Below are 23,059 nucleotides of genomic sequence, written 5' to 3' on the forward strand. Positions count from 1 at the left end.
CTTAATGAAGCACGCACAGGATTGCCATCTATGCTGTTTTTTCCCCATGCTTTATTAATAAAGTGCTTTTAATATGTAGAAGCATCAATACAATTGCATTTTTATGAGTATAAAGCTTTTTTTTTTTGAGGCAGGGAGGGATGGGAGGTACATAGGGGAAAGCTACCAGGGTGGAAGGACATGCAGATTTTGTGTTGGACATCTTGCCAAAAAAGATTTGACAGGGACTACAATCAAACCCACATGGAAATCAAAGGAACAAGAAAGCCTTTATTGGTGCCTCAGTGCTTTGAATGGGATTTCACCATTATTCTCTTTAACTGGACTCAGATGATATGGTTCTTATCTACAGGAGATAGCCACAAAAACATTTGCTGTTTTTCACGAACAATTCAAGGAGCTGCACAGAGAATTGCATGATTTCCTGTTAATCTTCCTGCTGGAAGAAATCTTGATAAATTATTAACTCCCCAATCCCCACTGACTATAAAGTACAGCGATTTACAGTGAGTGACAGCTACTCAGTTTCAAATGGACATTACTTTTTTTTCTTTTACATTACAGCAGCAATTTACAGAAACACATTTAAAACCGGCCTTTTTTTAAAGTAGTGCAATTTTTTTTTATATTGGCACATATCAATCTTATTCACTGGAAAATTGGCTTTGCGATTGCATAATGGCCCATATTGTCTTCTTGGCAAAAATGTGGAATTAACTTTGGGATAGTGCTCATCTGTTTCATAGTCAAGGGAGCCAACGTAGTCCCCAAAATGCTTCTAGGGTCATGAGGCTGGCATAACAATACAATGAGTATGTGGAACGCTGTTACCTTCCCACAAAAGTGGTACCTATTTGTCTGCATGCATTTGCATGATAGGTGGGCAGGACCTGGAACAGACACAGGAACTCATCCCATCATGTGGTTCTTGGGTCTCAAACTGCCAAACGTTTGGTTGACAAGCCCAACATCTCAACTGCTGATTTTAAAAAGGGGGTGCAGTGGGACAACTTTTAGGAAACACAAAGCTAGAATGCTTCATATGCATTATGTTACTTAAAGCTGCAGTATGTCTTCATGCACTCAGTACTGTGACACTTCCCTACTTTCAAGAGATCATATGACCTCTGTCACTGATCTTCTATAAATGCATTAGGATCAGACATCACTGTAGGTTTTCGACATATTCTGAAACTCTTGCCTTTTCTGACGCAAGACAGAGTTTGGTTCTGGAATAATTCTTTCTGAAAACCCTCCAGTGCTGTATTTTCCATGCTTAATCCTGGGAACCTTGCCTGTTTTTCCTGAAGGAGTCTTCCTCACTTCCCTGGCATTTGCATAGGAGTCAGTGCAGGGGTGAGATTCTACTGGTTCCGACCGGTTCGGGCAAGCTGGTAGCTCCAACAATCAGCTGGGAGTGAACCGGTTTGCTCCCACAATCAAGTTGGCCTGTCCACCCGCCCCTGCGTTATACTGACCTATATCACAGATTAGTCACAAGGCAGAGTGGACTGCTGAGTCTCAGCTATTTTGCTCCCCAGCAGTAATGCAGAAGGCAAGTTTTCTCAAAACTGCGCACACGCAGCAAAGCGCGTGATCACCAAATGGGTTGTTAAAAGTGGTAGGATCCCACCACTGAGTCAGTGGTAGATGACACATTATAGAAGAAGATAAAACAGAGTGGTGGACCATACAGAGATGTAATGGATTATTTCCACCATGAGTTAGATTAATTAGCATTTACCAACCTGGGCATCTTATAGTTGTATGGCATTCAATTTCCAGAGTTCTCAGCAATTGCTGAGAAATTCTGGAAATCAGAGTCCATGTTCCTGAAGGTTGTCCAAGTTGGAAAATAGTGGCTTTAGGTAACAGAAGTCTAGAATTTTAGCTAAATGCTCTGCAATGTACAATGCTGAATTGTACATTTTATTGTGACATTTTGGGAAATGCACACAATATATGGGGAATGGTCATATTGAGTTAATTCAATTTTTTTACATTTAAATTAAAACATATCCAAATTAGTTATGGTCTCAGCCGCTCTAATGTTTATCCAGGCCATTGTTTCTCAACCCTAGCAACTTTATGCTGCGTGGACTTCAACTCCCAGAATTCCTCAGTTTGTATGGTTCCTGAAGAGTTCTAGGAATTGAAATCCATCCATCTTAAAGTTGCTGAGATTGAAAAACACTGATCTAAGCTCTTCCCACTTCTGGAATGTGTTCTCAATACCTTGTATCTTCAAAAATCTGAGCACCTTGGGGTTATTATCTAGGCTTCAAAGAGCCTTAACAATTAATTAACTAATTAATTCCCAATGGCACATAAGTATGTTCTACTATAGAAATTTGGACTGGCTTCATGTGAGAGGCAATTAGGTATTAATTCCCAAGACAAGAAGATGGTCACTAGCATGGATATTTTTAAATTTTTATTTTAAAGGACCAACACAATAAATCACAGAGACAACAACATATATTTTAATACCGAAAGCTTCCCTTCCACAACTGTGGTCTGCAATTTCATAGCTGAAGTTAGACCTGGAAACGGTTTGTCTTTTTAAATAGTATCTCAAAGGTAACATTGCCAAAAAGAGAGAACTAAAAAAAAAAAAAAGTAAACCACCACATGGAAAACCTTAAATACATCAATTGCAAACTCAGTGTGCTTGTTTTCTTTTGTGAGAATGTGGTTAAACCTGTGAAGATATTAAAGTTCTTCGAAATCATGCACACTTGGATTCATCGCTTCTGGGTGCATTACTCTCCCCATGAAAATGATGGTACCTTAAAGAAAGAAAAGAAGAGCTAAAGGAATGCAGATTCCAAACAACAATTCTAATTCCTTAAAAGAAGTTCAACAGTGGAACAATTATCTATAAAGGAAATGGCTTCTGTTTACTGGGTAGGTTGAAGAAAGGAGGGGTTAAAACATCTTCATCTCCTACCCTCCAAAAGACACTTTAGAGCACTGCACACCAGAACAACTAGACACAAGAAAAAGTTTTCCACCCAAACACCATCACTCTGCTAAACAAATAATTCCCTCACCACTGTCAACTATTCACTAAGTCTGCATTACTATTACTATTTGTCTTCTCATCGTTCCTATCACCCATCTCCTCCCACTTATGACTGTATGACAATAACTTTGTTGCTTGTATCCTTACAATTTATATTGATTATTTCCTAGTATGATTTGATTGCTTATTTGTACCCTATGACTATCATTAAGTGTTGTACCTTATGAGTCGTGACGAATTTATCTTTTATGTACGCTGAGAGCATATGCATCAAAAACAAATTTCTTATGTGTCCAATCACACTTGGCCAATAAAAATATTCAATTCAATTCAATTCTTTAAAGACTGTGTCTCTCCTGCTGGACAGGTCTCATTGTTAAGCAATTTCCCTGAAAACATCATTTACTGGTTCCAATATTGTCTATGGAACAATAGTTAAAACCAGCCCTACTCTCTAGAAGTACTTGAGGCAACTTGCAATGAATGAAAAAGATATTAAGAGACTGATGTGATGCCTCTCGTGAACCAAGTCCATATTGGTTCTCAGTTTGGATTATCCGTCCATAAAAGAGCTACGGGTGAAAGAACAAAGAAGCAAACTCAGTGTAGCGTTTAGAATATCTGGTGATCCTTAGTAGTTTATTTTCATAATTAATGAGAGTCCTAAATGAGGGAAGGAATCAAATGAGTGACAAAGAATGTTTTCTGATACTGTCTTATGGTATAAATATTTGAGTATGTATTTCATTTATATATATTTTCAATCCTTTGTTTTATAAATATTGTGATGCACTCACCTTTTATTCTGTTCCGGACCAGAAATAAGAATGGATGGTCCACTATAATTTGGGGGTACAGCACAGCCATTCTACTAATTGCAATCATTCCTGGGGAATGGGAGAAAAAGAGAGAAGAAGAAAGTCTAACATTTTTGGATATATTTGTGCCCCACAATTTCTGCTTTTTTTTCTGCCTGTCCATTTGTAGCACACCTAAAATGCACAAACAAGGATTAAAAACCCATCATCCTAATTGTCAGGAAGTCCAGACCTAATCTAAAACCAAGAAAGATTTGGAAAGAAATGGATAAGTCTAGAGATGTTCTGTGAATGATTAACAACTGGTAGCGGCACAATTTATTTTCACCGCTTTGGGAACAGTTTATAACTTACAAACAAGCTGACTTGGGAGACTTATTACATCCATTCCCTTCTGAGGGAAAGTCATTACAGTTGGATAACCCCACCACCCACTTGGGTTATTGCTAAATACAGAACAGATGCATTCAACAAAACATATGCTAGCTTAATCCTAATTGGCCACAATAATTGGCACTCTTACTTTGAAATCTTTATTCTGATCCTCAGAATTTCCACTGCAAATGGATGCAAATTCCGATTTAATGCTGGCAAAACTTTCAAATGATATTTTTTGATCACCTTCGCTTTCACAACAGGGACACTGCTAGAGTATTTTCAACCAGAGATAATATTCCTTTTTGAGATGATAGCACTGACTCGGGCGGTTGGCTGCTATAGGTTTGCCCTGGTTCGATGGAACCCGTAGCTAACATTATGGCGGTTTGGAGAACCTCCAAATCCCACCCCTGGCTGCCCCCCCTCCCCCCCAGGAGTTTCCACACAGCCAGTTTTGGATGCAAGGTAAGTGCAGAGCCCATGTGGAGGCTTGGGGAGGGAGAAAAATGGGCTTCCCAGATGCCCTCCAGAGCCCAGGGGAGGCAGTTTTCTCCTTCCCAGAGATTCAAGGAAAGCCTCTGGAATCTGGGGAAGGCAAAAACTGCCCCCCTGTGGTGCAGGAGGCCGACTAGGCCACACCCACCAAGGCCACGCCCACCCAGCAGCTGGGAAGAGACTCCATTGCTGAAATTTTTGAAGCCCACCCCTAACTGACTCCCTGTCTTATATAGAGGATACGGTTCAGCACTCTTAAATTCATGTTTATATTGACTTATTCACTGTGAATTGATCTGGTTTCCAATTAGATAAATCTCCTGTGATCCTTATAACCAGATCCTCCCTTAATCGTTTACTTTGGTTTGGGAAAATCAGAATTTCCTTTATTCCGAGATTTGAGATCTCTTTCAAATTCTACCTTGAGAGGCTGTTTAAAGGAAACTTGGTTTGCCTTAATGACAGGAATGATGGAAGGCCCCACTTAAGAGCAAGACAGAAATGAGATTTCGAGAAGGGAAGAATTTTGCTCCGGTAAGGATGGATTTAGTGGGACAGTGGCTCAGTCATTATCATGGTTCATTACATTAATCTAATAAATTATCTCAAAATGACACAGCAAGCCACAGTACATTAGTCTCACTCTGTCTTGCTTATTATCTCAGCAATACTTCCTGATTGGTTAGTAGTCTGTTGCCCTGTTGTTATTTTCCTAATTACAACAATGAAAAAAAAGTCTATGGTCGCCAATGAACATCTGTGTCAAGGTTTTCCATGGGACCTAGACTTATGAGAGATACTAAATGTGTGAAATTAAGGGTAAAAAAAATTCACCCAAAACACATTCAATTTATTATTGCTAGAGCAATGTTTCCCAACCTTGGCATATTTAATATGAATGGATTTCAGCTCTCCACATCCCGAGTCAGAATCTCGTGGCTGGAGTATTCTAACAGTTGAAATCCACCCATCTCAAAGTTGCCAAGATTATGCTAGAGCTTTGCCTCTTGATCTGGCGTTCTGGAATTTATTTTCTTACATGACAGCCTAACTTAGATCAAGCCCCTGACTAAGTCACCATCTGCAGAATGAAGGAAAGCTTATTCTTCCTGTCATCCTCGGCCATTGTAAAAGAGCTCATAGTCAGCAGGGGTGAGAAGACAGTCAAACTGCTACAAGGCCATTTTTCTTACATTTTCTGGCTGAAAGACTAATGTTGCTTAACTCTACATTAACCCTTAGCTGAAATACAAATGACAGAGTACATCCTGAATCATGATTAACATAGTAAATACAAACAAATGTAAATAGCAGTAGCAATTAAGACTTATATACCGCTTTACAGCCCTCTCTAAGCAGTTTACAGAGTCAGCATATTGCCCACAACAATTTTGGGTCCTCATTTGATCCACCTCAGAAGGATGGAAAGCTGAGTCAACCTTGAGCCAGGTGAGATTTGAACTGCCAAACTGCAGTCAGCAGAAGTCGCCTGCAGTACTGCTCTCTAACCTCTGCACCACTGTGGCTCAATCAAACAATGACAAAAGAACTTGACTTAAAATACTCCTTCTAACCCATAATTTAATGGGTTTTGACATTATAGCAAGCCAAAAATACCGAGTTTGGCTTGTTGTGAGAATACAGTCAGTATAGGACACTTGTTTCCAATCACAACTGCCAACAGCAGGGGACCAGTCATTAACTCTTGTAAGGAGTTCTCCAACTTGATGAGCACGAGATACATGGGACTATAATGATGATTATCCCAAACCCAGAATTTCCTATAGCTATACTGTTTGGGAGGGATTTTCAGGGTCAAGAAACCAGGAGTCAGGTAGAGTTCAAAAGCACTTTGAGTTTATTCCGTAAAAACCTATACAAGAATCTGATCAACTGACCGTCAAGGCACATTGACAGCAGATAAGAATCAATGGATTCCCAGTGGGGCTCTCTTTCATGGGATGTAGGAACTCCAGATTAATGATGTATTTAACTCCACCCTCAGGCTCAACTTGGTCATCTCTTACAGGTTTGGCTATCTAATTGAATTAGCATCCAGGAAGCTTTGCGTTTTTCTGACATTGAAGCCGAGACATCCAAAATATGCAGATTTAATTTGCAGTATCAGTACAAATAGGAAATACTGTAGTTCAAATACATTAGTGTTACGGCAAAATTTAGTCTTACGGTAATTAAATTTGTAAGTCTTTAATGACTCTCCTCTAGAGCTTTACAGTTTGCAAGCATTTTATTAACTTTTATCTTTATTATACTGACACATAAAAAGAGATAGTCATGGAATAAATAAATAAAACTTTCACACATTCCCAGTCATGAAATGAATCCCTGTATAGTTTTGAGGAATCTACGCGCAATAGAAATGGGGCCTTCTCCAAATATTGTGCTTTTCTACTTATTTTTAAAAAAGGAAATTGATATATGATTTGAAACTAATAAGAGAATGTTTAAAATTATTTAAAAATCAGAGGGGGGAAGGGAAATTAAATATTTGTATGTGATAAGCAAATAGTTTTGCCATCTGATCTGTGTTATTCAAATATATTTATATGGATCACTTTGTTGGGGGAAGGAACTGAGCTGTGAAATAGGCAGGACAATGATGCAATATGGGTGGGACCACATCTCATATCTTAGCACAGTCTTTCTCAACCTTAGGAACTTTAAGGTGTGTGGACCAGTGGTGGGTTTCAAAAATTGTTCGAACCTACTCTGTGGGTGTGGCCTCCTTTGTGGGAGTGGCTTGCTGCCCATGTGACCGGATGGGAGTGGCTTGCCGCCCATGTGACCGGATATGAAGATGCCGACGACACTTGTCAGAACCACCTTAAATTACCTCACACACAGCACTGGCATGCATAAGAATATGATGTAAACTTGTTTTTTAAAAGGCATCTTTGGTTTGCGTTAAAACAACTTCAACACACGCAATGTTCTGACTGCATCACAAACGCAGTAGTCATCCTTACCTTTCACAGAGGCACTGAGTTTTATAAATATGAGCATGATAGTGTAGAATAATCATATCCAAGGACCAGTGGTGGGTTCCAAAATTTTTGGGAACCTCTTCTGTAGGTGTGGCCTGCTTTCCGGGTCCACTGGTGGAACCTCTTCTAACCGGTTCAGTAGATTTGACGAACCGGTTCTAACCGAATAGGTGCGAACTGGTAGGAACCCACCTCTGGTGTGGACTTCAACTCCCAGAATTCCCTAGCCAGCCATGCCACCATGCGGCATACTGAATTCTGGGAATTGAAGTCCACATATCTTAAAGTTGCCATGGTTGAGAAACATTGCCTTATCAGGACTGGGGGGCGGGGGGGGGATTGGGGAGATGAAATTTGGGAATGTTTTTAACCCTTTTAAAAAATACTTTCAATGATAAAGTTGAGGCTTCCACTTCAAGTGTTTCCTAGCTCAAATGATGAGAAATTAGCTTCTCAATATTCAGCCGCGGTAGTCACAAAACAAAGGCTTAGAGCTGCAGATTGCCCATTCCTGTCTACGGCTTTTTCTTATTTCTGCCTGATCACCCGCTCATTTGCAAACAGAAACATCTTGCAAACTGAGGTAATGTTATATAGCTGCAACTTGATGCTTCTGATAAGAGCAGAGGGGTATTTTTTATCTCTTCACACTGGGGCTGCAGTCCAGCCTCCCTCCTTCTGGTATTACAAAGACATTTAATCAAAGGCTGCGGCAGGAGAAGAATAAATCATGGAAAAGAATCGGCTGCAGAATTTCCTCGGCTCAGAATTCAAATATATTATGCCCGCATACTGCAATTCCAAATCGCCAAGTTTCTATTGCCTTTTTAAAAGGCACCATCTAAATAATCTCCAATTCTTTTGACATATACAGTACCTGTCTACTTTCTGTCTACTTCTGTTTCATCTAAAGACAGAGACTAGAGTAAGTTGAAAACTAGGGCTTGCTTCCTCCCCTACCCCACCCCCGGTACCATTGTACTGGACTTGACCAGTGGTGGAATTGAAATAATTTAACAACTGGTTCTCTGCCCTAATGATTTCTTCCAACAATCAGTTCACAAAACTTCTCACAAAGTTAACAACTGGTTCTCCTGAAGTGGTGCAAACTGGCTGAATCCCACCACTGGACTTGACCTGATACCACTGGATAACTTCCTCCTCCTCATGATAATGCTAAGACTGTAATTAAATGCAGACAAAGCCTCCCTCCCAACTTTTCAAGCCTTGAAGACAAGTTTTAAATGAGACTTCTGCCCACTCATTGACCTTACCAAAAAGGTAAACAAATGGCTAGAAAACGTGGGGAAATGTCCTCCAAAACAGCTCTTCTGAAATTGCCCTTTCAAGGTGTGTTGCACTGTACTATGAAGTATTTATCTGCACAGCTGTCTTGGGAGCTAAGCCATTAATTATTTTGGCTGATGAAAATGAGAGGATAAATGTCACGGTCCTGCTTCATATGCTTACCAGGTTAACAATCTTCCATGGCTGGGGTTACTCCACTAGGAGTGTGCCTCTCCTCCACCTCCTCGTACAAGACACACACAAAATGCATCTTGTTAGGATTGTTGGATTTGAACTAAAGAGAGGAAAATTCAGCTGTGAAGCTTACCACTGGCTGTCCATTGACGACTGTTTGGACTTCAAAACTCATCAAAACTGGTGTGGCCAGCGTGGGTGTGGCCAGCTTGACATCACAACTATTGGGGGCACCTGTGGCACTCTGCCAACGAAAATGGGCTCCCGAACTCCAATTTCACTGGCAGAGGGTTGCAGGAGGTCGTGGCAGCCAAAAATGGAGCTCAGGAGCCCATTTTTACTGGCAGAAGCACTGTGGCCTGGTCCTTCACTGTTTCCAGGATGGCCCCGTGGACTAGATCTAAGTACCCCATGGGCCGGATCCGGCCCCCGGGCCTTGCGTTTGACACCCCTGCTCTAGAAGGCTGTTAACTATACTACAAGTTGTCCTAGCAAAATTCCAAATCTTGGCATTGTTGCCAATCTTTGACAAGAGCAGGAGGAGGTCCCACCTACTGCTTGCTTCATCCCCACCCAGTTTATTCTGTGGGAATACATCAGTGGTGGGTTTCAAAATTTTTTGGAACCTCTTCTGTAGGTGTGGTCTGCTTTCCGGGTCCACTGGTGGAACCTCTTCTAACCGGTTCGGTAGATTTGATGAACCGGTTCTACCGAATAGGTGCGAACTGGTAGGAACCCACCTCTGGAATACATCCTTTTTGCTAAAAAGCTGAGCATGACATTTAGTCCACACTTCTAGGAAGTTTACCTGAAGCAGCAGCAGCTTCCGAACCTTCTTCATTAACTTCAAGGATAGATTTGTGAACAGCTTTTGACAGGTAAAGCTCTTTGTTGTCTGGAGGAAAAAACAGAGCATTAGCAATTCAGCATTTTCAGAAAAGACCTATAAATGTCTTCCAACATCAGAGAAAAATAAGCTTTGAGGGTAGTTTACTGGAACGTCGAATGATTACCATTCAAAAATACAGATGACACCCTCTGTAATCTAAACTATAGATACTTCATTTCTTTTCTCTTCTCTGTTTTGCAAGTCCCAATATATTCTTCTGTTAAGAGACCTTATATAAGTATACATAAATGTGAAGCTATCAAAGTACTGGTCTATCTGAGCCAGATGTAGATAACCTATTGTTCTTGGAATCTCTCCCCATTTTTTTTCCATTCTTGAAACAGCAAACTGTCAAGTAATTCAGTGATTCAACTGCCAAAAAATGGATGGTGCAATTTTATACCATACTGAGTCAAAATATAAATTAAGGATCAAACGTCTAGTAGAAGCTCTAACCAAGCCCGCCCCCCACCCCAAATAAAAGCAAAGGGCAATCCATAATATTAATAAATCAAAAGCTTATCAACCCCAGCTCTAAGCTCAATGTTGCCCATGAATGCAGAGATTTCAGGCTTATTGACTTTTTACTATTTTCCCTAGAACCCTAAGAGACCTACTAGTCTCCATTAATCAGGCAGAGGGGAAGAATGAAAGAACAGATGCCCTGAGCAAATGAACAGCCCAGGAATTTGTCACTTTCAGAATCAGAAACAAGGTCGTAAAACCTTTTTTGTGAAAATCCCTCTTTGTTTTTTCTTTTTCCCCCCATGCATTTTTTTTGGCAAACCAAACATAGTCAGTTCTTCGCCTTGTTAGTCAACTGGAGTAAATAATGAAACTCATGGTGATGTGCTAAAAAACACTCAGCAATCTCTTCTGTCCATCATTGGACTACTCCAACTCTGTAGCATCTCAAGCTGTGCTTCCTATGGCTGAAAGTCTATTATATTCAACTGGATATAATAAAGTCTGAGTCTCCTTCACACTGAATTCATAGAACAGAATATTTGCAGTGTTGAACTGTGAGGTCCTTGGTCTCTCTGAGCTTGGTTGTTTTTTTTGCAAATGTTTGAATAGGTAACTGTCAGGCCTGCAGCCATGCTTTCTTTTGGGTCTTTGGCCTGCCACAATTCTATTGTTCTGCTATACATTTTCTATTGTGGGAAAATGGGAGGGGGGGATTGTAAGGAGTCACATGCTATGTACCACAATAAAATTCTTTCTAGAAAGCCAAGGTCATCCTTTGTCTTTGCACCTCTGCACCTGACCGAAATTGGATGAGTGGAACTGCCAACATGGCAGTGGGAGATTGGACCATGTGATGGACTTGTGGGTGTGGGGGCAAGATCTTGAACTTTCAACTAGGTGTGGAAAACCGGGAAGCTTTCAGATTCGGGTTTCCCCAGATGTGCCAACATGGCTCTATTAATAAATTGGACGATAGCTGGAAGATAGACTGTAGAATCCTAAAGAAAAAAGGAAAGGATATGAAACAAAAATGGGTGTGTGGAAATACCACCCCCAAGAAAACATGAACTGGGATCTGAAAGAGACACCTATAACAATAGAAAAAGAAAGGAAGGGAAGAAGGAAGAAAAGGAGGGGAGGAAGGAAATAGAGAATGGAGGGATGAAGGAAAGGAAAGGAGTGGAGGGTAGAAGAGAGAGGAAGAGAAGGAGAAATAGTAGGAGAGGAAGAAGAAGTGTGGAGGAGAGGTAAGGGAAGAAGAAAGAGGTAAGGGAAGGTGGGTGGAAGGGAGAGAAAAAGAAGAAGAGGAGGGAGGAAGGGAAAGAAAGAGTAGGAGGGAAGGTAGGAAGGAGAAGAAAAAGGGTAGGAGTAGGGAAGAGGTAAGGGAAGGAAGAAGAGGATGGAGAAGAGGAAGGAAGGAAGTAGAGAAGGAAGGGAGGGAGAAAAGAAAGAGAAAACAAGGTGGTGTCTTAGCAGGTGCGAAGGATGGTAAACAAAGCATTTTAAACTATACCTTATAACCTTTCAAATGGAATAATAATAATATAAGAATGGCAAAGAAAAAGAATAATTATGTGAATGTATATTTATAACTGTATGTAAGAGAATAAATGACAGTAAAAATATAAAGCATAATATAGGTAAATAATATTTGGTCATAAGTAGCTAAGTTTAAATAAATAAAGAAATGTACATAAAAATGGATAACGAATAAGGAGATTATGAACGAAAGATAGAAATGTATAGTAGGGAAAACACTAACTGCAAAGAAACCGATTCGGAACTGCGGTATGATATACGATGGAACTTATTGTTCCTATGTTGTTTTTAAGTTATGTGTTTGTTTTTGTTGACGTGCTTATATGTTTAAAATAAAAATTTATAACATAAAAAAAATTGGAACTTTCAGCAATACTTTGCCTTGGACTCTGATTTATTTTTGGATGCTATTTGGAGCCCTGTGGCTGAAAATTTATTTTATTCAACTAGATATAGTAAAGTCTGAGTCTCTTTCACGCTGAATTCATAGAAGAGAATATTTGCAGCTCAGTGTTGAACTGTGAGATCCTTGGCGATCTCTGAGCTTGGTTGTTGAATAGGTAACTAGGTAACATCATCAGTGAAAGAAAAATGTCTCCAAGAGAAGAACCACGATCAGAAAGCACCAAGAAGCACACACACACACCATTCAACTACTGGGGACAACATAAACCTATCTGTGGCAACGATATGAAAATAATTGATTATTTCTTTTTCCGGGACATTTTTCAACTTTCCCGTCTAGCCTTAAAGGATTTCTTTATAATCTCCCAAGTACGTATTAATTAGGTCTAACATTGTTTAATTTTTCAAGATAAGCCAAAGGCATTTTGGTACTGCCACATAGCTGGGCATAGACTGTGGTCCCTCCATATCTAATAAGAGATGTAAGAAGACAAAAATTTATCATCATTGAAAGGCTGAAGTCTGGATGTACCTCAGGAGAACAGATGATTGAATCCAAGAACAGTAATTTATTTTTGTATATTGCACTATTTACTAGGATTCTGAGTAGTGCACAATGAAAAGACCCCCCCCCCCAAAATACAAAAAACATAATAATCTTCAGTATAATAAAAATGGTGACTCTTTGGGGGTTATTGTGATTGAATCATAATAACAAAAATGGTGTGACCAACACAAATTTATGACGCTTTTTGTGGTGGTAGTGAAGTGAATGCCACAGTTGTTAAGTGAAACCATTGTTTGATATAGGGAATTTTTGCTGAAAGCTGGAAGCAAATGTCAGCTTTTGGCAAAAACGTTGTAAATTGCAGACATGTAACTGTGAGATGCTCAAAATGGCCCTTAATACAGACCAGTTGCAGAGTGCTTGAAATGTAGTCATGAACCACAGGGTAAATGGTTGTTGGAACTTTTGGACTAGGTTGTAAAGACTTTGGGGGGAATCCATTGTAACTCTGAACACCTTAAGTGACCAGTCATAAGTTGAGGATACCTGTTTATTTTTATACACACGCAAAGGGGGGGGGGAGGAAGAGAGAAAGGGAAGGGGAGAGGGTAGAAGGGGTGAGAGATAGAGAAAGAGAGAGAGGGGGAGAGAGGGAGACAGAGCGAGAAGCACATAGAGAGGGGGAGGAAGAGGGGAAGAGAGAGAAAGAAGGAGATAGAGAGGGGAGAGAGAGAGAGGGAGAAGGACAAAGGGAGGGAGAGGAAGAGGGAAAGAGAGAGAAAGAAGGAGATAGAGAGGGGAGAGAGAGAGGGAGAAGGACAAAGGGAGGGAGAGGAATAGAGGGAGCAACAGAGAGAGAGGGAGACAGAGAGACAGAAGGACAAAGGGAGGGAGAGGAAGAGGAAGAGGAAGAGCAAGAGAGAGGGAGAGAGACACAGAGACAGAAGAACAAAGGGAGGGAGAGGAAGTGGGGGAGAGGAAGAGGGAAAGTGAGAGAGAAAGAGGGAGAGAGATGGAGACAGAGAGAGAATGACAAAGGGAGGGAGAGGAAGAGGGAGAGCGAGAGAGAGGGAGGGAGAGACAGAAGAACAAAGGGAAGGAGAGGAAGAGGGGAGAGAGAGGAAGAGGGAGAGCGAGAGGGTGAGAGGGAGAAAGAGAGAGAAGGACAAAGGGAGGGGAGGAAGAGGGGAGGGAGAGGAAGAGGGGAGAGAGAAGAAGAGGGAGAGCGAGAGAGAGGGAGGGAGACAGAGAGACAGAAGAACAAAGGGAAGGAGAGGAAGAGGGGAGAGAGAGGAAGAGGGTGAACAAGAAAGAGAGAGAAAGAAAGAGAGAGACGGACAAAGGGAGGGAGAGTAAGAGGGGAGAGAGAATAAGAGGGAGAGAGAGTGAGGGAGAGAGAGGGAGACAGAGAGGGAGAAAGACAAAGGGAGAGAGAGGAAGAGGGAGAGAGAGAGACAGAGAGAGAGAATGACAAAGGGAGGAAAAGGAAGAGGGGGAGAGAGAGGAAGAGCGGGAGCGAGAGGGAGAAAGAGATGGAGGACAAAGGGAGGGAGAGGAAGATGGGGAGAGAGATGAAGAGGGAGAGCGAGAGGGAGAAAGACAAAGGGAGGGAGAGGAAGATGGGGAGAGAGATGAAGAGGGAGAGCGAGAGGAAGAGGGAGAGCAAGAGGGAGAAAGAGATGGAGAAGGACAAAGGGAGGGAGAGGAAGATGGGGAGAGAGATGAAGAGGGGGAGTGAGACAGACAGAGGGGGGAGAGAGAGGGAGACTGGCTTTCTTGATTAGACCAATCCAATTAAAAAACAGGGCAGGGAAAGCGTAACACTGTTACTTTTCTATTTGTCTCCTTTCTCCTCTAGTAATTAAACAAGGAAAGATGCTTTTATGAAAAAATGAAAATAAAGGAAGCGGGTGTACTGCATTAAACCAGAGCTACAGGAATTTTAACAATGTGTCTTCCAAAGCGTTGCTCGACGTTTTGTCTCATCAAGCAAAATATAAGTAACCTTTTCCATACCCGGATTTGTCTGTTTTGCTCATGAAGAAAAATTAACAGTGCCACCCTAGAGCCCATTAATCTTTTTCTGTGCTTAATGCTCCACATTCCTGCATAAATAATTTGATCTTTAAACTGCAGAGGAGTTAATTTGTTTGACTAAAACGAGTTGTTTTCCCTTGCTTTTTGTGAGGTAAGGGAGTTAGGTGATATAAATCTTTGGGAAAATAATCCTCTCTGGAAGGAAGTGCAAGTCCAATACCAAGACTGGTTTGCGTGCTTTATAACCCACTCCCCTGCCTGGGTGCACCAACTTCCCAAGAGCTAAATCAAAAAGGCTATGAAGTAAAACCTAAGAACTGCTCAGCTGAATCGAGGCAAAGTTTAATCTTTTCTGACAATAGCCACCAGTCCAACATTGTTAGAAAGCTGACAAGCAGACATCCTTCCTGGATTCTCTACAATTGCTGCTTCTTAAACTAGTACAAACAGGAGCTAAACTGTGACTTCCAGCATCCCTTTACTATTGGCCATGATGACTGCGGCTGGTGGAAGTGTAGCGATCAATAACCCGATTCACCAATTACCCATTTCTATAATGGAACAGGAGTTCTGATCTTAAGGCCACACTTCAGCATTGATCATTACTAAAGTGTGATGCTAGCCTGCAATTTGCTTCATAACAGCAGCCAAAATTGCAGGCGGCTCCGACTCTCTTATTAATTCTGCCCAGGTAAATGCCACTATCCATGGATACCAGCCGCGCTTTTTAATGCAACTGGAGAGAGAGCCAAGTCTTCTTCACCTGAATAAAAATGGATCTGATATTGCACAGGATTCAATTACGGTTTCTGTGTGAAGTTCTCAAAGGATTTCCATTTAGCTGCCTGAAAAAGTCCTTATGGAAAGCTTCCAACGTTGCCAGTATATATCCTGTTATATTTGTCCTGGAGGGGTTGTGGAATCAAATTCTCAAAAAACTCAACGGTAAAGAGAACCAAGATCTGAATAGAAGATCTCCATGATGGATGGAAAGGAGATCAAGATAATTTGGAAAACAGAGATATTGACAATGGGAGAAATTAACCAACAGGGCAAAGCATAGTTGCTAATATCAAAAGGTTTGATGTGAATTCAGTTATTTAAATCTCTATTGATCTATGACAGGCCCTTGGTCAATGGCAGAGGTGGTATACAGCCAGTTCTGACAGGTTCTGGAGAACCGGTAGCGGAAATTTTGACTAGTTCGGAGAACTGGCAAATAGGGCCTTACTCCCGCTGCCTCCCAGCCTCCCAGCTGATCTTCTTTCATTGCCCTGAACAGGAGAACGGAGCTGGAAAGCAGGTTAGTGGGGTGGGGAGGAAATGGGGATTTTGCAGTAACCTTCCCCCAGGAGTGGGGAGGGAATGGGATTTTTGCAGTATCCTTCCCTGCCACGCCCACAAAGCCACACCCACACAACCAATAGTAAAAAATTTTTGAATCCCACCACTGGTTAATGGGGAAAGGATCAAAAAAGCCTAAGAAAATCACTGAGGGACTGGAGGACTATACTATACTACTATAAAAGGTTAGAGCTTGTTTGGAGGTTCTAGCAGGGGTTGCGTAGCTATTGTATACCCTTGACCAAAGATGGGTACACTCCTTCTATCTGGGATGATCGTCCTCTTCCAACGCGCACACTGCTTTGGAAGGGACACCCATGGAGCGGTGAGGGATGAAGGAGACACCTGCCTAGCCAGCCAGATCAGCCGAATCAATCCTGGCGATCAATGAGGTGACAGATGTCGCAGCCAGATCGCCCTCATATCGAGAAGGTTAGACATTGTTTATTGTTCTGCAGGAGAAACAGACTTTGAAACTGCCCAATCAGATTTAAGAACTATGCGCACAGTATGACATTCTGCTTTTGCTCTTTGAACTGTGATATTTAAAAACAAATTAAGAATATTTGAAGGGGTGCGAATAAATGTCTGATATTTGAGGAGCTGCCACAAAAGGAAGGGGTTAACCTATTCTCACAAACACCTGAATAAATGTCTGATATTTGAGGAGCTGCCACAAAAGGAAGGGGTTAACCTATTCTCACAAACACCTGAAAGCAGGACAATAAGTAATGGGTGGAAACTAATCTAGAATTAAGTTACTATTACTAGAACCTAGAAATAAGGAGAAATTTCCTGACAGGGAGAGCAATTAATCAGTAGGACGGCTTGCCTTCAGAAGTTGTGAGTGTTACATCACTTCTTTTTAAGAAGATATGGGACAACTATTTGTCTGAAATGGTATAGGGTCTCCTAGTTGAGCTGGGGTTTGAACTAGAAGACCTCCAAGATTCCTTCCAACTCCATTATTCTATTATTGTGCTAAGAAAGTTTAGGCAGGAGCATGCCTAGCTGTATAGCACATGTGATGGATGGGCTTCTGCTGATCAATTCTGCAAGCTTTAGAAAGTTTCAAACAGGGTTCTGTGCAGATGCAAAAAGTAAGATGGATTGCTCTATTTTTCATTCAACAGTCCCATAGGTTCCCGGAGTACTTTACAAGTAATCAGTTGTAACAGCATCACACATCCTTTAAAATTTGTTTTCATTAAGCTGAATGGGAATGCAGATAACATTTTCTACAAAAAGACTACATCTCCTCCATCCTTTGTCCTATTTCTATGTCCTGTAGGTACAGAAGACTCTCATTATTAAACGGCAATTCTGGGAATGGAAAAACCTAATAGCTCTGGAAAGTAGTGAGGTCAAAGAGTGTTGGTTAAACAGGGTTTAGGGACTGATTGACTGATACCAAACCGATCCTACCATAATATCAATTAATCCAGTTGAAACTCCACTCAGTGTAGAATGGCTTGTGTTCCTCATTACACAATTTCCTATTTTTAATACATCATTTTTAGAAAATACTGTGGAAATAGGCAATGTAAGATTGACTTAAATCTGTATAGGGCAAAGACTTTGAGAGAATAGATGAAAATCTGGCCTTTTTTTTGGCTTCTCCAGTAGATCCCTCTAGTTGACATTGTGCTTCCCTATGAGGAGGAAGCCCATTATTACAATCCAAGCTGCAGAGACTGGCTCTACTACAAATTCATATGGCACAGACCTCAGGTGAGAATAGGGGGAAAAAAGAGAAAATGTATAACAGAGCCATAAGATTTCGGCCAGGCTTCATTTGAGATGGGAAATTGAAAGGTTCAAAGTGGCAAGCATGACTAATGCCTTGTTAAAAACCCAGACCATGTGGGCAGATACCCATTAATCCCAAGGGCTCTTACTAAAAGCTCTTAGAAGAGGGTGTGACCCCATTGTTCTTAATGAATGTCAGATTATCCCATTTTGTGGGCATTACAGTCAATGTCACTAGGACAGTGATACTTCTGAAGGTTTGATTTCCCCCTCCCCCATCTATTTCTTCAAATGTTAGGCCTACTTATGGAGGACAACTACTTACATTAGGTTTTACGTTAATAACAGCACTCATGCTAGTTCAGAAGAGCCATCATAAATGAAAGCATAATCAACCATCAATGATAAGTCTCAAAGAAGGTCATGTTGAACCAAGCAACCTAGAATCAAGGAGAAATTTCCTAACGGTGAGAGCAATCAACCAAGGAAACAGCTTCAGATGTTGCGGTTGCTCCATCACTGGAGGATTCAAAAAGAAACTGGATCACTATTCATCTGAAATGGTATAAGGTCTCCTGCTAAAGCTGTGGGTTGGACTAGAAGACCTCCAAGGTCCCTTCTGACCTGTTATTCTATGTTCTATTTCTGCATTGTTTTCAAGACAACTGTGTGGACAGACCTCAAACATACAGAAAAGGTTGGATGCCAGATGATAAGATTCCTGCCCTTAACTTGCCCAGATTGGAAGCCATCCCTCTATCTATTGGAGAAGATCTGTAAGTTCTAAAGATGACCTAGACAGAATGTTGACATTGTCAAAGTGAAAATAGAATGCATTAAATAAAATATTTTAGGAATGTGAACTTAGGTGGACCAGCATTTAAAATCAGATGCACTATTTAAGGTATTAAATTGTACGAAGCAATGATGTGCTGATGATATTCACAAAGGTCATTGTTAAGTATATGTTTGGCTGTAACCCAATTCATGGCAGTATCACTTCCATCAGAATCAGAAGACAAGGTCATGTACTGACTACTACAATCACAGAGGGGGAATATACTGACGAATTCAAAGGCAAAGGAGAGCAAGATCAAAAAGAAAATAGTACACTGACTGGTAACAGATTGAAATGTCATGGTAGAGAAATGAAGAAACTAAAAATAATGAGACTGTAGGTGCTGTGCAGTGTATAATAATTCAGGAGGCAGGTTAATCAAGTGAAAATAATTCTTTTTCAATGCCAACCACTCCTTCAAGTGAAATATGTGCTGTTTTGACACCTGGATATCACCTGCCAAACAATACTAGAATCATATTCATTTCTTTGTTTGGTTATCAAATTTAGAAGCTATAAAACCCATAGTCAGTCAATCTTCTCAGGGTTGAGCTGAAACTGTCCTTCCCCATTCAGAACCACATTGCCTCCAGATGCTGAGAAAGCAGATTGACAGAATAATGTCCCCGGGCACAGATATTCAACTAAGTGTCATTGGTATATTGGTACAATTTAATCCCATGTTGGCAGATAATCTCATCCAATAACTTCATATAGACGTTAAATAGGGGTGGGATCAGTGGTGGGATTCAGCCAGTTCGCACCTATTCGGGAGAACCGGTTGGTAACTTTCTAAGTAGTTCAGAGAACCGATTATTGGAAGAAATCTCCTTTTGTTTTTTCCCACTTTACAGGGCTAATCCTGTAAGGAAGGCAGGAAAGAAACATTCTAGTATTGTTTCTAGCCTAATCTTTATTGACCTGCTTATAGAAACTTCCTCTCAGGTTAATCCTTATTACATTGTAACAGCTAAGGAGACGTGCCCATTGACCTGAGTGACCTTGAGTTGGCCACGCCCACCCAGTCACATGACCACCGAGCCCCACCTACCCAGATGGTCATTAGGGCAGAGAACCAGTTGTTGAAATTATTTGAATCCCACCACTGGGTGGGATCTTACCAGTTTAACAACCAGTTCACTGAGCGCTCGCTTCACTCACGCACATGCCTGACATGCACTGCAGGTATGTGCACAGTTTACAGAGAAATCACCTTCCGCATTACGGAAGGAAAAGTGGGGAGGAAAACAGATGAGGCATGATAATCCTCTCTGCTGCGCCTATCAGCTGGGCTTCAGAAAAGGGAATATAAGTGAGTATAGCGCAAGGGCGAGTCGGCAGGCCCAGCTGAAAGTCGGAGGGAACTGTTTTGCTCCCAGCTGATAGTCGGAGCTACTGGTTCACCTGAACCAGTCCAAACTGGTAGAATCTCATCCCTGATGTTAAATAACAGCAGGGAGGCTCTTAAATGTACTCAGTTGGAGTTGCTTTTTCTCTTTCTCAGCCAAAACATGCATAAGAATTTCAGGAATTATCCTAAGTTCCCTTTGGAATCACACCAAGATTTTGTGATTATAGCCGCTCTGAATAAAAAGTAATTTTAGCCAATTAGTTCCTGTCTGGCCTACATGGTGGAGCTAAAACCCATCTTGCACGTCTCATTACACTGTCTCTTCTCTCCCTCTTATATTTATGTAAATTAAGTAGGTGTGTGCCTGAGCTGCTTCTGCATATTTTCTGCTTGTTATGGACTTAAAATTTCAGTTTTTCTCTTGTACTTTGGTGATGGATCTTGCCTATCTCTGTCTCTACAGTCAACCACATTCCCTAGAGAAGAACTCTCTGTCAGCGTTACAAGTAACACCCCAACGAAAGAAGGCTGCCCTTGAGGAGCATCCGGCGACTTCAGCTAGTGCAGAACGCGGCCGCGCGAGTGATTGCGGGTGCACCTCGATTCACCCGCATAACACCTATCCTCCGCGAGCTGCGCTGGCTACCTGTCGGTCTCCGGATGCGCTTCAAGGTGCTATTAATCACCCATAAAGCCCTACATGGCAGTGGATCTGGATACCTGAGAGACCGCCTTCTGCCAATTACCTCCCTGCGACCTATAAGATCCCATAGACTAGGCCTCCTCCGCATTCCATCGGCCAGCCAGTGTCGGCTGGCAACTACAAGGAGGAGGGCCTTCTCAGCAGTAGCCCCGACCCTTTGGAACGAGCTCCCCGTGGAGATTCGTACCCTCTCCACCGTCCAAGCCTTCCGCATAGCCTTGAAGAACTGGCTCGCCCGTCAGGCCTGGGGATAGGATAGTTACCCCGCCCGAATGATGAATGTATGTTGGTTATTATTTTACTATATGTTGTTATCTTAATGTTTGTATTCCCCCCCTTCCCGGTTTTGTGTGAGCCGCCCTGAGTCCCCTCAGGGAAAAGGGCGGCCTACAAATGCTAATAAACCACTAAACCACTCCAAGGCTTGAAGTTCCTCAAAGTTCCATTTTATTCAAGATGTCATATTGCATCTGGGAAAATCTGAGAGTCCCAGGTTTTCCACACCCAAAAGAAAGTCAAAGATCCATCCCCTGCACCCACAAGTCCATAACATGGTCCAATCAATTCACCGTCCCAACTGGAGACAATCCCCAGTCACTCCTATCCAGGTGCAGGCCGAATATTCTTGAGTCCCAGAGAGAGGAATGTTGTTAAGGCTAATCCTCCACCACTTCATGCAACACCCCCCACCCCCAATTTCCCTATGTGCTAAATGTGGCAGCCCTGAAGCGCTAATGGTAAAGATGGCTTCCAGGGCTGACACTCTCAGCTAAAAAATGTGGATGAGGAATGTCGTATTACAGACTGATCTGGCATTTAGAAGTACAACCAAAACTCAGGGATGGTGATGTTTTGATGACTAAGCCCTTGATGGAGAACCAAGAGTATGGAATGTGATACTGATGCTAAATACCAGGGCAACCTTCCCCAAGAAGAGCCAGTCCCTGCCCCCTACCATATCTTCTATCTCCATCATCGCCATGATGTTCTTGCCTCCTCTTACAGAATCTGTCGTCCTCCCTCCACACCCCCTCAAAGAGCTCTATCACATAATAAAACAATATAATGGAATAGCTATAGCATCCAGCACACCATCTTCTTCTATACCTTCACCCTTCCAATTGTCCCTTTCTCATACAGGAGGCAAGAGGAAAATCTCTCAGACGCCTTCCCCTTGTTTCTCACAGGAGTGAACTGTTCTGTTCTACTTCCACCCCCTTTCTCCCACCAGTCTAAACATAGACTTTCATCAAATCTTCAGAGACATAGATCACATATAATAATGGCTTTTATATAATGGATACAAAAGACAGACAACTGAAAACTAATAAGCTGGTACATTTCTAGGCACAAGTATGGAAGCAGGTATGAATTATTAGCATAAATTATATTGGTTAGAATGAGAAAATTAAGAAAAGTAGATGTGCCAGAAACATTTGATCTGTACGACATGCCATCAGAATGTAAGATTGGTTTTCTGAACAGACTGGGTATGCAAATTATAAACACAGAATCTCAGGAAAGAGCTATCACAAAAATCATCAGGAAAAGATTATGTCCAAATTTTTGAAGAAGAAAAGATCCAAGACAAGAAATCATAATGGAGAAGAAACATTTGGGGAAATAATAAGAGTGTACGATAATTAAAAACAGACTTTCAACATCAAACCAGAAAGGGCAAGGGAAGGTATTTCAATAAGAACATTAACAAATGAAGCAATATTGTTAAGTTTGTTATGGTCATAGAGTGGAGTAAAACACTGGAACCTGCCATGAAAGCTGACTGGGTGACTTTGGGCCAATCATCAGGAGACTATAAATTCTTGTCCTGCCTTAACTGTGAAAGCCAGCTGGGTGACTTTAGGCCTGTCACTCTCTCTCAGGCCAACTTACCTCATAGGGTTGTTATTGTGGGGAAAAGAGGAGGAAAGTATGTTGGATATAATTGCCACCTTAAGTTGGTTATAAAAATAATAAAGGCGGGATATAAAAATAAGTTGAAGGGAAACAAAATAAAACATATAA

The 23,059-nt window shown here is 41.5% G+C and overlaps 1 protein-coding gene across 1 annotated transcript in view; it reads right to left on the reverse strand.

Moving 5' to 3' along the window:
- Nucleotides 1-2,421: 2,421 nt before the first annotated feature.
- Nucleotides 2,422-23,059, reverse strand: part of SERPINI1 (serpin family I member 1) — a 144,281-nt gene continuing 123,643 nt past the window's right edge. The window contains exons 7-9 of the mRNA XM_087725293.1: nucleotides 10,012-10,098; nucleotides 3,823-3,912; nucleotides 2,422-2,789 (exon numbers count right to left, since the gene is read on the reverse strand). Of these exons, the coding sequence (XP_087581419.1) occupies nucleotides 2,713-2,789; nucleotides 3,823-3,912; nucleotides 10,012-10,098 (254 nt within the window). The 3' untranslated portion in view covers nucleotides 2,422-2,712. The remainder of the gene's footprint in view (nucleotides 2,790-3,822; nucleotides 3,913-10,011; nucleotides 10,099-23,059) is intronic.

This window comes from Thamnophis sirtalis, unplaced genomic scaffold (assembly GCF_051295495.1).
Source record: "Thamnophis sirtalis isolate CommonGarterSnake01/CBP01778 unplaced genomic scaffold, rThaSir2_p1.2 scaffold_11, whole genome shotgun sequence".
Taxonomy (NCBI): Eukaryota; Metazoa; Chordata; class Lepidosauria; order Squamata; family Natricidae; genus Thamnophis; species Thamnophis sirtalis.